The 17,452-nt window shown below is 30.9% G+C and overlaps 1 protein-coding gene across 4 annotated transcripts in view; it reads left to right on the top strand.

The window, feature by feature from the left end:
• The window catches only part of LOC145255725 (protein phosphatase 1B-like), a 466,557-nt gene extending 449,585 nt beyond the window's left edge, over positions 1-16,972 (top strand). For all 4 annotated transcript variants that reach the window (XM_080114329.1, XM_080114328.1, XM_080114331.1 and 1 more), the window contains one exon: positions 10,918-16,972. In XM_080114329.1, coding sequence (XP_079970455.1) covers positions 10,918-10,935 — 18 coding nt within the window. In that variant the 3' untranslated portion in view covers positions 10,936-16,972. The remainder of the gene's footprint in view (positions 1-10,917) is intronic.
• Positions 16,973-17,452: the final 480 nt, after the last annotated feature.

The following is a 17,452-nucleotide window of genomic DNA, read 5'->3' on the forward strand; positions in this document are numbered from 1 at the left end:
CTCACTAGTAATTAATGATTTTGGCATTTCTCTTTATTATGAAACTATACCAGATAAAGACTGACCATTTCATGGCGGGGATGAGGCAAGTCACCATTCAATCTGTTCAGAATCATCTAGTCCACAGTTGTGCTGGGTATTTGTATTTTTCAATATCTTCTTTGATTGATAAGCTTAATTTTAGAGATTGTACTGATTCATAATTGTTTTATGATTTAGGTACTTCGACCTATAAAGAAAGTCTGGCAGATAGGTAGTTTTATTTATATATATAGATAATAGATAAATGCTCCTGTATGTAATATAGTTTGATATAGTGTTTGATCTGAAAGGTTGAGAATGCAGAATAGTCATCGAATATCAGTACGCCGTAATAATTATCCTCTTTGTGTTGCTAGACTTGTCCTTACTACAATAATTATCCTCTTTTTATAAAGTTAGTCAGCAAAGGAATATTGTATTTTGTTGCATTCAAAAGAACACCTGCAATCAAAGAAATATTTGTTTTTATGCATATAATTTTCTTTTTATCTATTTTGATCGTTTGTTGGGACAGGATAGTCATATCAAAGATTAAACACGTGTACCTGATACCCTCTTGCTAAACATCCAGCATTATAAGGTGACTTTCAAGAATAAGTGAATCAATCCAGGAAAAGGGGTGGTGCTGGTGCCCTTCATTACATCTGTATAGTAGCCAGTGAAAAGGTTACCCTCAATCCATTTCTTTATATATGAAAATTGAAAGCTATAAATCAGGAAGTTTTATTGCATCATTTTAAGGCATCAGTTTGTCATTATAAAGTAGGATAAAAGACAACCGATCACAAGAGACTGTCATCTGATTATTGCACAATGAAGATGAGTTGCATTTTCATTCAAATTTTGGTCTCCCATCAAATGTAGTAGCTGTTCTGTTATCAGGCAGAAGATATATTTTTTTGTTTCAAAGCACAGTTACCACTAAGATGTAAGAGGCTTATATGAATTAGGGACATCGTAAATGAGAATTTGTGCAGCAAGGTGCTTGTTTGCATGACATTTAAACTTCTGTATGTTGGTACAGTCAGGGAAGCAGGAAGAAAATTACAAGGGCTAAGAGTTCTGGGAAAGATATTACTAGAAGAGAAAGCTCTCCGACATCTGGTGATATTTACAGTGAAGGGTTGTATCTTATTGTCCGACAAGTTGATTGTATTTATGTACAAGAGGCACCTTTTACAGCCCATTTGTAAGGCATATTCTATGAAAATATTTGTAAAGTGAGCCAAGGGATGTAACAATGCGATGATTGAACAGAGATTGCAGCTTGTTAAATAGTGTCGCTTACATTAGCAATACACACAGACGATAAAAACGCTTTGGATAATTACGGATTTCAAGGGGGTTCTGCTAAAATCATATTTTAAAAACCAAAGCGCTTTAAGTTTTCAAAATACCACCGTTTTGTTCGAAAATGAATACACTTTCAAATAAATTAATGAATAATAATTAATTATATATTTTAAGAGTTTTAAGTAAATAAAGTGATAAAAATGTTAACATCATAAAACAGCGTTTTCGGTAAGATTTTGTACCCCCCCCCCCCGGTTTGTAAATGGTCCTACCGCGTTTCTCTTAAGAATTTCGTCATGAAATTTGGAAATTAACTCGAAGCGGTATTACTTTTAATAGATTCGGTTGTCCGAAATTCTTTTGATAGTTCATTTTTTTGTTGTGTTAAAAAGAAAAATTCAATATGACGAGTTTTGAAAATTTTGAAAAAATTTCTTCGGACACCCACTGTTAAATAAATCAATCTTTTTATTACATTTATTCGTTAAAAATAAAAATGTAACTGGCTTCATTTTGTGGTACCGAGCAATTTAAAATCATGATACCTGGAAAAAATCGTTCTATTTCTAAAAAACTATCTAAAAACGATCTGTGGAAGCAGCAGGAGCAGCAGCTTTAATATCGCTGATATTACTTTACGAAACGAATTAAAAAAAAAAATGAAAATATGAATATAAAAAGAAAATGTTCTTACATATTTAATTGGAGCTCATATTATTAGAACATAATTAGCTTAACTAGAGTTCGGTTATCAGAATATATAATTTTGAAGCAATCCGGCGTTATTTTTGGTCAAATTTAAAAAATATAATTGAAAAACAAATATATAACGTGTGCACTTGCACTATTATCTTAGTTTTTAACGGTGAATTAAAGTGTTTTGTGGGTTTGTATTACTGTACACATAGATTCGAAAAAGTTGTTAAAAAAGAAATATATAACAAATAAATGTTATCAAATGCAAGATAAATTACTTTTCTACCAAACTGGATATAATTTTCGTGTTTTTATTCAATTTAGCATGTTTATTCAGCTCGAAAAGCATACAGTGTTTACCGATGTATTGGAAAATTCAAAATGGCGGCCGACTCTCTCTTTAACACAGTAAGTTCGGAAAAAGGTGTAATAAATAATAAACTAGACAAAATACTGTTAGAAATTCGCTCAATGTATATTACCGTGACATAACTTGACATATATTCGGTGTTTTTTAATAATATTTTGTCTAGTTTATTATTTATAACACCTTTTCCCGAACTTACCGTGTTAAAGAGAGAATCAGACGCCATCTTGAATTTTCGGATACATCGGTAAACACTGTATGTTTTTCGAACTGAATAAACATGTTACATTGAATAAAAACACGAAAACTATATCCAGTTTGGTAGAAAAGTAACTTATCTTGCCTTTGATACCATTTATTTGTTATATATTTGTTTTTTGACAACTTTTTCGAATCTGTGTACAGTAATACAAACCCTGTTTTGTTTTAAAAAAATAAATAAATAAATAAAAATAATGTGAAATATTATTTTGCTTCACGTGTGCACCACACACACACACACACACACACACAATATATATATTTTTTCGTCTTTTTTTTTTTTTTTTTTTTCCAGCGGATTATAATCAAATGGACACTAATCTACCCAATTGTATATATATATATATATATATATAAAATAAAATACAAAATCAATATTTAAATATTTGTAGGAGGTGCTCAGTTTTTAGTTAAGTTCCTATTTACTTGCCTCCCCACGAGGACAGTTAGACACAAGGTCAGTTTTTAATGCGAGGAAAATCCAGCTTCCCAAAAAGGGTCAATCTGGAGAGAAAAACATAAAAATTGTCTCCATCATGAAGGATTTCTCCTTCACTGACAGAGGACAGAAAAGGCGAAGTGAAGTGTAGCATCAGAATACTACACTCTGATCTTGGCCCGAAGCCCAGGTAAAGAAATAAAATAAAAAAAACGTCTTAAACTGGAAAGTTTAACGAAATAATGTGTCACTCGGACAAGAAATGTAATTGAAAATAAAAACTAAATTTATCAAAAATTTGTGAATGATTTGTTAACTTTAGCGAAAAATGTTTTTTGATATTTAAATAAGTGGACAAAAATAGTTAATAAGTTTTCCAAACGTCACGTTTTCTGTTAGTGACGTTACTTGTTTGTAATGAAATTTATTTTTGTCTATTTGTCGTAATTCTTAAGTTTCACACCCCTAAAGAATTCCGACAAACAAAAATAAATTTCATATTTAAAAGTAATTTGATGTTCAAAATCTAAGACATAAAATTTTTAAAAGGCCAATAATTATGGCCCACTAACCGTAAATATTGGGGTCAAACGCCTTAAAAAAATCAAACAAAAAAAAACCTTAATCCTACTTCTAACCTAGGTACGAGTGGCAAGCCTCCTCCTCTTAAAACTTTCTTTAGCCCTAACAATAATGCTAAGTCTAAGTGGCAAGCTCCTCACCAAACAAACATAAGTGTCTAAAAAAAAATCCTTTCTTAAAGAAAAGTGTACCATTTATCACCTATAAAAATAAATTAGTCAACTGTCCTAAAATGTTACAATAGTCTCGAAATGGTGAATTATCTTACATGAAATTTATGTGAAACTAACCCCCACTCTAAATTCTAAAAATTTTTTTTTGTTTCTATCAAGTCTTCAGGATGTTCGCACATAATTTTCCTTAGCTTTATCATTAACCCAAAGTCAGTGTGGCAACCCCCCACCCTCATAATTGCACAAAGACCCTCTTAAAACCACACATAATCGTCTTTAGAGAAAAAGAAAGATCCACAGGATTTATCTCCGATAGAAAAAAATGGTTAACTGCCCTAAAACGCTAGAATGGCTCAAAATAAGGAATCATTTTACATTAAATTCTAAAATAATTCTTGTTTATATTTTATTAAAAAATTTTAAGGTATTCACACGTAATTGCCTACAAAGGTAAAATCACATTTTGGAGAGGTGGTCAGATAGGGGGGGGGGGGTTAACGGAGGTATTAATCTACAATAATACCAAAGAAATATTGCAATATATTCATTTTTAAACAGTCCTAGATTTCGATTTCAGTTATTTGTACATATAATGTATTACAATTAAACTTTGAGTTGTTTAACTTTTCTTTTTATGAATACATGTGCATTTACTGGAGATTATTTGGAAACTATTAATTTTTGGAGATTTTCAGTAGCATATTCTAATTCCTAGCACAAAATACACTTATATGGTGAATTTCATTGCTTAATCTTCTGTTTTAACAAAAATACAGCATTTTTGCTGAAAAAGTAGTGTAAAAAATGTGACAAAACGCATATAGTCTTAAATAGGGAAAAATAGTCAAACGTGTGAGGCACAAAAATAGTCATAACTTCCTTAATTTTAATTGGATTAAAAAAAATTTTTTTTATTCTTTCTAAGCTCATTAAGCTCTTTCTATAGATACCAATATTGAAATATTTTAAGCTATTTCAATTTTTTCATGTGTATTGCTACTTACATCAGAGATTATTATTTTTTTTTTTTTTAAATTTCTGGTTTTGTCCAGGATTAATGGTTGGTGCATCAGCCCAGATGTACCAACGCAATACTTCATGCATGGTTAAATGGTGGCTTTGTAAAGATAGAGATCACTGGCAGGTGTAAGAAGTTTTCTAGCTTGGTAGAGGAAACCCACCTCCTTTGTAGCAGCCTTGATATTATCTTCTACATATTGGTTCCAATTTGTTATCTATGGATGTTATGCGGAGTAGTTTAAATGAATTATCAGGTGAGGTGTTATTTGCAATCAGTAATTGAAAAGTTACTTATCTCCATATATAATAAAATGATTGCAGAAATCTCCCTCTGGTCTAAAGTATTGTAGGTTTGTAACAACAAATGCCACAAAAAAAAATTTATTATGTCTTGAATATTAGTCACTATCTTATGTAACTTTAGAACAACATTTTAGACATTTAATCATTATAACAAAATCCTGCATTTCATCCTAAGAGCAACACCATCACAATCACACCATCTTTAGAAGAAGTAGTTTCTATTTTCCCCCTCTAAATATTAAGTCGTCCTACCACCCTCAATCAAGACTGGGAGGAAATATACACATTCTGCTTGCACCCTTCATAACTGGATCATAAACTCAGACGTAACATACTCTTTCCATTTCCCGATTCAAAAATAATAAATTCTCCCTTCTCAAATTCCACGCATTCTCATTGTTTGAAAGCTGACAATTCAATTATTCTGGGATCTTCATCTTAATACATAAACGAATGCTCCAGAACTTTTCAAATATGACGACACTCTCTACAAAAGGCAATCGTTTTAAAAAAATGAACCAAACACAAACATAACCGTTCATAAACAGAAAATTAAATCCTGATAACCTTACCTTTGCACATATTAACATGCCACTATCCCCTCCCCCTTAACAAAAAACAAACCCTTAAAAAAAATATATACGGGTACCATGGTTTATTTTTCGATGATGCTATATTTTGTTTTCTTTTACTTTTTTTATAACGGGCTATTTTTTATCTTTTTTTTCTTTTACTTTTTTTTTTTACATTTACTTTAAATGTTGGTGATTTAAATTACATATTTTCCTACGATTAGCTAGATTTCAATCATGTTTGTTATCTTGTCCGCATTTTTTTTTTTTTTAAGTCAATAACTGCCTAAAATTAAGTTGACGTCTCAATATTTTATGCAGGTAGGTTTTAAACTAAATTATTTTGCTTACGAAACCACTTATTTGTTATGTTTGATCTTAGACCAGTGCAGTATTTTGTTTACTTCTCTTTTCCGGACTCATTATCAACCCTACACATACATTACCTTTGTTTATGTTTTTTGTATGTAAATATTTACCTTAGCTCCACCACCACTCTTTTCTTTACATTGACACCTTTTATAGGTTTTCGACTATGCTGATTAAGAAAATCTCATTTATATTTGGCAGATACAAATAGTTTTTGAGATATAAAGGCTTGTATTATGCACTTTAAATCAGTGGCCGCCAGATTTGTATGCACGCATGAGGAACAAATCTAATTCTATCCCACCAGCACTGCCCCCCCCTCCAATTTTTTGTTGGTTTATAGCATTTGCAGATGAGCATCTTGACAACAATTATTAAGGTTACATTTGGGGCAAATATTTTGTACCCCTCCTCACAAAATAGGGGTCTATTCCGATAGCCGTTCTTAACATGGAGAGGTTGAGGGTGTCTATTCCGAAAAACCATTCTTAACATGGAAAGGTTTAGAGTGTCCATTCTGAAAGCTGTTCTTAACATGAGGAGGTTGACAGTTGGGCAACACCAACAACTGTACTTTTATTTTTTAGGGGGTTGGGCAACGTCAGTTAACGGGTCTTGCTAGTAATTGTTAAAGTTGCCTTAAATGTTACTATTTATGTTCTTATTCCACTACAGACTGGAGATCATTTTCTAAGGATTCAGCTATTGCCTTTCATATACATGTGATTTACCACATGTGAGAGATAGTGTTGGCTGTAAATAAGCCTATCTCTGACACAAGTTCATCAATGATTTCATCATTTATAAAGATCAGGAATGACAATTCAAGGATCCGCCCCTGGGACTCACTTGCATTTATATCATGTTTTAGATGTGTAAACATCAAGGACTCTTTGATCATATTAGATACTCATTCAAACTATACAAATTAATTTGCATGTCAAAGTCTGTCAAAAACCTTTACCAGTGTATAGTAAATGTGTTCCATAATAATAATAATTAAAACGGGCTTGCCTAAATCCATAATGTTGGTCAGAAAGAGGTCTGATATTAACAAATTGGTGAACCATTGCTAGATTGATTAATGATCTATGATTGGATCTAAAGAGTGCTGCATCAATAATCACAGAGACAAATACAATCCTGAGTTGGAAAATGGTAGAAGAAATGTAATTAGCACCATGTTAATTCAAAGCACATGTAGGCCTGATAATCTGATTCTAGACTATATGAAGCCAAAGTTATATGTTTATTTTAGTCATTAAGACGAGATTAGGAGGAAGGGGTATCCAATCATGTCAAAGTGATTTGAGGGATGTAAGTTAGTTTCAGTTAGTGCTAGGCTATCAGGATTTTACTAGAATAAATGATTTTACATCAAGATTAAGACTTAGCTCAAGGATGGTGTTTTGACCTGATCATTTTTTTTTTATATATATATTGTCATCGTTTATATTGGATGATAGTGGATTGAATAAATTGGGTGGATGTTTAGGAGACCAAGTTCACACGGGTAGACTTTTTATTAGTCTTGATCAATGAGGTTGTGGCCTTGGGGAAAGTCCACCAGGGATAAGTGCAAGGTCTGATTCCATGCATGACATAGCACTACAGTTATCCTGATATTATACAACTCTTAGTGCTACCTATGAGTTGGGGCTACCATACTACCAGTTGGAAATGGCAGTCTGACAAACTGTCAAACCTGTAACCTAAACTTATCAGGCAAAAGAAGCTCAAAATAGTCATTGCTATTTAACTCCTTTGCGGCACTCAAAAATGCAAAATATGTTTGGTTGTGTCATATGCAAGCACTGCTTCAGATAAATAACAATGAAGATGTTAAGATGTCTTTTATTTTGTCCTCTCCCCATGATACAAAATATGCTATCATTGTTTGCAGAGAAAGGAATTTTCAAAATGTTCAAAATTCACATATTCAAACTGATTTCTCTGAACAATTAAAAAAAAAAAATTATGATAGTCATTTTTGGGAGATATTTTCTTAAGATTGTTCGATTCACAGAAGCATATTTCTCGCACAACATTTCACATTATTGCTTATGTACGTTTGCCAAAGATTTGTCTATCAGAATTGGACAGATTAAGATGAGCATTTTCTGACTAAATAAAATTGTTTCCATGTGGCACATCTGTTGAGAAAGTTTACACACAAGTTTCATTGAATTGAAATATATGAAGGTGAGTAGTTGACTCCTTTTCTCAAAACCAGAAACTGACAGAATCTCGTCTTATAACCCCTAGATTAATGCATATCATGTCGCAAACCAGTGAAATGAACATTTTTATTAGTGACTCTTACAATCGGCAACAAGTGGCTCCATCTACAAATGTAGATGGAGCCACTGGAGGTGGCTCATGGAGGTTTTCATTTTTCAATCACTATTTTTTCACAAAATGCCCTCATAATCAACAACTGTCAGAATAGATATTTTCAAACTATACTGCCTCCACCATAAAACCAGTCTCCAACAACTGGTCTACACTCATGCTAATGCAGCTCTAATTTCCTATGAGCCTATTTCAGCCCTTCTAGATTTCATCAACCTTAAGAGTAGTGTGTGCAGCATATGCTTTATCACATTATATACCTCAAGCGTGGTTGCCTGGTTATATTATAAAAGTTAATTTTTAATGATTTGTAAGTGATAGCATGATTCGTCAAAATGAATCTTCTCAAAATTGTTGACAGTGCACTCAACGAATGGCCATCGATAATGGTGTTAAACCTTGCATGAATCATGTTCTCACTATATATTGTATGTCATATGTAGTCAGATAGGATGGAAGGACAAAAGCTATATTACAGTACATTCAGGATAGAAGCCAAAGCGACATTTTAAGTATGTTGTCAAAAATAACCTGAAAACCCTTATGAAAGTGGAAGACTCCGAAATGGTGACTTTGAAATAATTTATGACAGAATCATGTCTATGATAACTGCAACAGATTTCAGGCGAGACAAAGTATCTCATCTTGAAACACTTTGCAGAAGCAGACACCTTTCAGCCTCACCATATGTATGGTGCCTGTGGCAGAGTTTGTCTGTTGAGAACTGGTCTCAAATCACATAAGATTTCATGATAGCAAATAATTATTATGCAAGGAATGAATGGATAATTATGTAAAAATGGAAGCCAGTTCTATGTGATATTTGCAGTAATATTGAGCCATCTGTGCCAAAGGGATGGCCTTCTATGTAAAGTAATGATAATCTCGCACACATGTATAAACACACACACACACACACACACACACATATATATATATATACTAGCAGGGAGACCTGGCATTACCTGGGATCGAATGATGATCAACAAATATTTCACACTCCTATATTTTTATTGTCATCAAAATCCGTGAAATCGTCTGGAAGGAAGCTTCACATGCATCCATACAGTAACTTAGTCCAAAATATGTTATTCTACATTGCACTCTAGAGAACCTACTGTTTCTTTTATAAAATTATCTTATATAAACTTCTTTTCAGTTAACGTTAAAAAAAAAAAAAAAAACATTAAGAAATTTACATGTGGGGCTTGAATCTACAGATCATGTTATGCAAAAAAAAAAAAAAGATAAAACTTATCAACTTACCCACAGTAAAATTTTCACGGTCCGTTGTTCTATCATTGTTGCTAAGCGACGACATGGAAAAAATGGCTTTGCTGATGATAGATAAATCAAAATAAGTTTCAATTATCAATTATTGGTAATTATCAAAGGGTATTCTGAGACAATACATAACTAAGATAACTCCCAGACTTATACTGTAGACTTAGATTGTAAATTTTAAAGAAAGTCTGTTCAACCATTTCAGAGTCTAAAAGGAATAAACTCTCACACACACACACAAAATTGCATTTATATAATTGTAGATATATGCAGGACATGAAAAGGAAAAATAAGAGTTTAAAAATGAAATGTAATGAGATGATGTAAAAAAAAAAAAAAAAAAAAAAATTTTTTTAAGAAAGATTGTTTGGCACATAAGAAAATAAAGTAAACTTTTGGCCAGTGAAAAAAATGCCAAAAAACCGTTGTGAATTATAGTTTTTAAAAGATTGTTTTCGATTTTTAAGCTTATTAAAATTAAATGATTATTTATGAGTTATTTCTAGTAAAGCAATTAAACATGTTTTAGTCTATAGTAACCATCATTCTATGTTTTCTGCCATCTTTATAAATTAATAATACAAATATATTTTTCTAATATTTGATCAGTTTCTGCTTTTTTCTAAAAATGAAACTTTCTTTACATGTTACAAGTGTCATTGCATATAAAGGTTTTAGTTTCAGTTGTACATTTATTTTACTTTTATGAATGAATTAATAAGGAAAAATATTTTATAACTAAAAAGTAAATACTTGTTTCTTGCTGAAATTTAATATAATATTCATGTTTTTTTCCTAGTTTTGTTGTAAATGAGTTTCTGTTATGTTTTTAAAGAAGACCCATTACAATTATTTTGGAAAGTAAACGATCTTAAAGATCGATAAGTCTATTTGCTGATTGACACTTGTATCATTTAACTAAAACAAAATACTACTCCTGCTATAATTAATTTTAAGAAGTAAATAGTTTGATATATCCTTGAAACAAATCATTTTCTGAAAGCTGAAAGAGCAATGTAGAACTGTTTTTTTTAATAAATTTGTAAGTTGCTGTTGCTATTTAGCTCATTATTGAAAACTACCTGTATTTTTGCACTCTTTCTAGCCGGAACAAGTTACTGTTTGTTTTATTCGTTTTAACAAAGTTTTGTTTTCTCTTTGCAGGGTTTCAGCAGTGACTAGTGAACCCTTTGCTGAGGTGAAGCATCTTTTTAAAGATTCATTATTTCATAGAGAAACCACCACCACCACTACTACTACCACCACCAAAACCACAACAACTACTTCCACCAATCAATTCTTGTCACATGATTACGGCTTGTGTTCTCCCAACAACTACTACCACCACCAACTACCATTACAGCTACTATGACAATAACTATTTCTACTACTTCTACCAAAAAAATACAACTCTGATTTTGTTTTAAAAGCCAATCTTCAGCTGTTACAGATCTCACTGGTTTCTAAGATGTGAATAACGATGATCACGGGGACTCTACTCCACATGATAACTACAGGGGATACGGTTTTTTTTTTTTTTTTTTTTTTTTTTTTCTTTTTTCTCCATAAAGTATGACAGACTAAAAACCTGCAGATGACAGCAACAGTACAAACTCTCTGGGGTTGGGGGTGCATGTAATATGACAATGAGGTTGGCATCGATGGCAAGGAGGAAGAGGAAGTGGTGTAAGGTCAAGTGTTATGTCACTGTTTAACATGTGCCCCCTCCCCATCCTTATTTTTTAATTTTACTTTTTTTTTTCTTTATCTAATGTGTAGGAGTGGTGTTAATTTGGAGAGTGTGGGGACTACAGTATTTTAGTGTGGCAGGGGGCTGCCTACTCCTACTTTTTTGTACACCCTCCACCCCTTCTCGCGTTTTTAAACCTCTGCTCTGGAATTATAATCACAATTTTAATATATTTTTCTCTTCTTATATTCACTATTGAAAGTTTTTTTTTTATCCCCCTTTAAAATAAATCAAACTTTTGAGAAATTAAGGAAAAGACATCACATTTATGATGCAGCCATTAAAAAGGAAAATTCTATCATTTTGTTTTTGTTTATTTCTTATTTCAATTCCCTTACATTCAATTAGAGAGAGCAAATCCCCTTCCACCTACACTAATTAAAGAATGTATAAAAGGCCCCCAAAACGATCTTTCTGTAGTGTATTTACCAAAACTAAATATTTTTATGATAACATTAACTTTCATTTAAATGATTTAAAAAGTACATTACAAATGTTAAACAAAAAATGTGACTAAAATCTTAAAGAGACGAGCACAAACTTCAAATGTCAAAATGAGAGGATGTTATTGTAATTATCATGAAACTGTAACAGGAGGCCAACCTTCCAGGTATTATCTCCTCCTTTCAAATGGGGTATAGATTAATTGCCTGTCGTCTGAGGAATTATTGTTCATATGAGAATGCTGACTGAACTCTGGCAGTTATTTTTCTATCCTGTCCAGAATACACATGTTGGGATGGCTGGATTTTACACATTTTACACTGACAGTAGCTCTGACTTTGTAATAAAAAGAATACAAAAAAGAGTATGTTTCTTTTTTAGAGATAAGATCAGTTAGCAGCTATTTATGAAATGTTTGTGGGCTACAAAAATTGCCGAAATTGCAAGATCTTTCACAATAAAATGTATTTCATGAAATTCTGAATAGAATGAAATCTGCCAAGCTCCAAAGTTTTGATTTTTTTTTTTTTTTTTTTTTTTTTTTTTTATCAGATATTTTATTTGATAAAAATTACGGGGCATACTTATGGGACTTTAGACTGTCTTCACATAAGCTAATTATTATAAATGAATGCGGAAAATATTGCTAAAGAAAAAGGGAAAAAAATAAATTGATTTGGTAACTCTTTCACAACACCAGCAATTCATTCATAGTTTCGCTCTTGTACTATCTTTTTTTTTTTTTTTTTTTTTTTTTTTTTACTCCTAATTGAATCTTCATATGAACTGATTTTTAAAGCTTATTTCATAAGATTTTACAGTTATTATTGTTGAATATTTCTTTCCCCCTTTTTTTTTTATATATAATTAAATACAACTAGGTGTATTGAAATCTGTTTTTTTATATCATCTTCCACAATTTTAACTTAATGTTAGAAATTTCCTTTTGTTTAAGAAAGAAATTAATGTAAAGCTTTTTGGGGCACAAAAAGCCATGAATTGTTTATTTTTTATTAGTTGTTGGCTTCCCTTTTAATGTTTTAAGTAATATTCTGTTCATGATTTTATATGTTTATATATATATATATATATATATATATATATGTGTGTGTGTGTGTATATGTATATTATTTCAATTGATACTATACATAAGTTTGATTTTTCATGAATATCTTCACATTGGAAAATTTAGCTTCTAAAATAAAATACTGAATATAATCCGTTCTTCATGGTTTTGATAATGTTACACTATGAATCAGCCTTGTTGGTTGAGTTTTCAGTGTTCTTGTGAAAGTGAAGGTATCGATGGAGGATCAAACTAATATGAAGTGTCAGTTTAAATTTTTTAAATATGTATGCTCTTATAAAAGTAATTGTGCACTCTGATTATTTCTATAAAACTAAATTATGATTGTAATATGTATAATAGTAGAAGCTGTTTTATGCAATTTGTGCGTGTACATTATCAATGTGTTCTGGCTTTAGAGCATTTTGATTTTGTTGGTGGTGAATAAGTCAGTGGGTGGTTTTTAGCCAAGTGTTATACTGAGTGTAATAGAAATACAGTTTCAGGTGTGTTTCTTATATTGGCTATGACCACCTTATTACACAGACATATCGTCTATCAGTGCAAAAATCTATGGACCAGCGCAGAATTACAAGAGACAGCACTCAGTAAATGCACACACACTGGAAGATCTACGGAGCATTACATTAGTATTAAATATCTAATAATAGTGTTGCAGAAGTATGAATGTCCGGTTCCAACTAACTGGCGTCGTCGAATGGTTGCTTGTTAATCTTCTACATCACTTTCACTTATGGCCTTCGTGTGGATCCATATGCTCTCCCTTCAATTGTGGATTAAATAGTAGAGTATACTAGACTCTCAAGCCTTGATTGTGTAACTTGTCTATGAAAAGGAACTCCAGTCTTTTTTTTGTTTGATTTTTTAACCTAGAATTGTTTCAGTTGTTTTGTACTTTTCCTTTCCATTGAACTCCAACATTACCATTTCAAGAGAGATGCGGTTGGAGATTGCACAACATTTGCTTCACTGTAGACCTTCTGCTAAGGCACCCTTACAGAGGGTATCCTTTGTTTCTTGACTGAAAGGAGGGTAAAAAAAAAAAAAAATCTGTACAACTACAGTTCTTCAAACAATTTGTTGACGAAAGAAAAACATTTTAGAAAAATGGTTACCAGCATTAAATGATCATAAAGGGTTGATCTGCCGTTTAACAAAATGTCTCAACCCTTTTATTTTATGTAAGATTTACTTTTCCATGCCATATTTAGAGAAAAATAATTCACAGTATTTTAAAAAATGTTTTTGCCTTTATTTTATTCTTGATTTCAAGATTCTATTAATAGTAATAAAAAGTGTATTTATCAAAGTTACACATTAGACAAGAAACATATGTGATGCAAAATATTATCGGATAGTTTTATTAGTATAGAGATTATACATGGTAAAGTATGGCGTCAGTTTTGTCCCTTTTAAAAAAGATGAAGAAAAATCTGTATATGACAAAACAAAAATATTTTATTCCAGAAATCACTTACATTGATCATTTTTATATAAGAAAATTTTATAAGTACTTGAAGAGACTCTTGCACACCATTTTTAAACAAATCTGAACCAAAGGGAGATAACTTGAACAATAATTTATACTAAATTTGTTGTAATATTACAAATTTAGTATAAATTCCATAAAAATGATTTTCTTTATAAAAATAAAACTACTTGAGCATTTTACATAATTTTGGGGACATATTTTCGTTTTGTCACAGAAACATGCATCATACAGATTTTTATTTTTAATATAGGAGAAATTTTGGACAAGAATCAATTTTTCCGTTAATGTCTTTCTCAGCCATACCCTAATCTGATTTTGAAATACAATCTTTTACAGTAAAGAAAACTCCACACTAATTAACTAATCCAAAACATTGAAGACATTTATTTTTTGTCCTAAAAGAATGAAACATTATATTTATACTTGAAAAAAAAAATTAATTAAATTATTTAGAAATAATGAAACTGGTTATTTTGTTATCTAATTTACATTTTTTTTTATTTTCGAACTTGCATAACAATGAAAAGAATGTAAAGGAAAAAAAAGAAAAGTGCAACAAACAAAAATTCAGTTTTTTTTTTTATTATATCTTATGTTTAAAAGTGTAGTGTTCGATCTCTTTGTTTTTCAGTTTTAACTGAAAGGATAATTTGTTTCTCTTAAAGTATATAATTTTTTTGTTTCGTGAGTGATAAAAATGTATGGGGGGGTATAAAGTGGATGCTGATGTTATTCTAAAGCTTTCTTTTCCCCCCTTTAACCCTCTTTCTGAATCCGATAACCAAATACAAGCATCCATAGATTATACTTAATGTGTTGTTGGTGATTTGAGAATTAGAACTGGCCCCTAAAAAAATTTTTTACAAAAAGAGAAAATATTTTATTTTTTTATGATAGGAATATATTTGAAAATGAATGTTTTCAATACTTTATTTTTACCATTAACTTTTAATTCCAGCCAGACATGACTTTCTAATAAATGATTTATACAATTCTAAATCACTTTCAAGTTGTTTACCTGGTCAGAAATTAAAAAATGATAGACAATGTTTTTGTTTAATCTACAGATGACTATTTCAATCTATTAGTTAAAATGTTCACTTGAGTGTTTGAAATTTTGAAGTTCTTTTGAAACCTTTAAATGATTGATGAAAATAACTTGTCAGAAATCCAATTTTAAAGGCAAAAACTCAAATCTGGTTTATTTGTATTCCTACGCCAAACGAAAACAATCATTTTTCCAACATGTTTTTGTATCAAAGAACAAAAAATATCTCTTCAAACTGTAATCCCTGTCATTGTTGTTGTTGTTCCCACATTATTTTTTTTTAATTAACCTTGTTTGGAGTCTTTGGTGTAGAAATTGGTAGGAGCATTATCAGTGTTTAAATTGCAAAGGAGAAAAATGTATTATCAGGTTCCATTGTAAAAGGAAGAATGAATGCAGGGTGGAGGAATGGGGGTGGGTATAGTTGGGTAGACCTATTCTAAGCGCACGCATACTAATTTCAGTGTAGATTATGTAATATATGTATATATTCATACTTAAATTTTTCTGCAGTTGAATGATGGATAATCCCCCTTTCCAGTCGACATGTAAACTTGCACCCTTTTCTCTGTACTATAGTTATTGAATTTAACTTTATTAAATTTTGTGTTGAATGCATTTTTCTAGTTTAAAAAAAATCTTTATTTTTATGTGTTTCTCTTTTTCTCATGTGAATGAAAAACAAAATAATGAACAAAACTTTTCCATTTTTTTAATCCAATATATCTGCTGACCTCTAACAAATTCATCTTTTTTTTTTTTTTTTTTCAATTTTTTTCTTTTCCTCAGATTTAAAAATTTCTTTGTTAGTGTTTCAGAAAAATAAAATATTAAAAAAATAAAAATAAAAAAAAGCTATCCTCCCTCTCCTCCTCCTCTTCCTCCTCCATCATGTTAAAACGAATTTAAAAGGAAAAAATTTAAATGAAGAAAATGTTTAAAAAAAGAATTCAAAAATTTATATCCCCCTCCCCCAAAGAACGACAAAAGGAAACCAACTTAAATGGTTGAGTTGGGAGATCCTTCACCCATGGCCCGATTTCAAAAGATGGCCTTTTTATACACTTTGTGGGTCAGAGACTGACAAACTGCTGGGGGTCATGCTTCCAGAATTTGGGATGGAAGAAGAAAGGAAAAATGTTAAATATTGTTCTTGTCTGTTGGCCTGTTTCAAACTGAATAATAAATGCTGATAGTGTGCTGCCACCCAGGTGGATGGGGATGGGGGGGGGGGCTACCTCTCTGCCTGCCTGCTCAATCAGTTTCTTCTTTTCTCTTTGTTAAACTATGACCATCAGTGTGAGACTATGTTTATAAGATGACGGTGACAAAAAGCTTATGAAATAAAAATAAAGCATTATTAAAAATAAAAATACCAAAAAATGTTTTTAATCTAAATTGGATGTGTTTTTTTTTTTGTTTGTTTTTTTCTTCTTCTTCTTTTTGCAGCATAGATATGCCTGATCTTCCTCTTTTTTTGCCTGTTATCATAGTAAAAAAATATACAAAAAAAAACGTAAATGACCACTTTAATTAAGCTAGCAACTAAAAGGAACTGGTTTAACATGACACTATATCTGATATTATTTGAACAGCATTTCCAATAACCTTTAATTTCCATTCAAATCATCAGAAACAATTCATTTTTCATGCAAAAATAGTTTTAATTTGAAAAAATGAATTTAATAAAAACAAAAATATCTACTTTGATTCAAAATTCATAAAAATTTGAGATTGACTTTTTTTTCTATTCTATTTTTTCCAAATATTTTTTAAGTTCTAACTTTTTTGTTCTCAATTTATACTTTTAAATATTTGATAACGAATAAATATTGAAGGTGTAGTTTGTTAGTAATCAATCAAACAATAACAAGTTTT

Source organism: Euprymna scolopes, chromosome 31 (genome assembly GCF_053919585.1).
Source record: "Euprymna scolopes isolate OS-2025 chromosome 31, ASM5391958v1, whole genome shotgun sequence".
NCBI classification, from domain to species: domain Eukaryota; kingdom Metazoa; phylum Mollusca; class Cephalopoda; order Sepiida; family Sepiolidae; genus Euprymna; species Euprymna scolopes.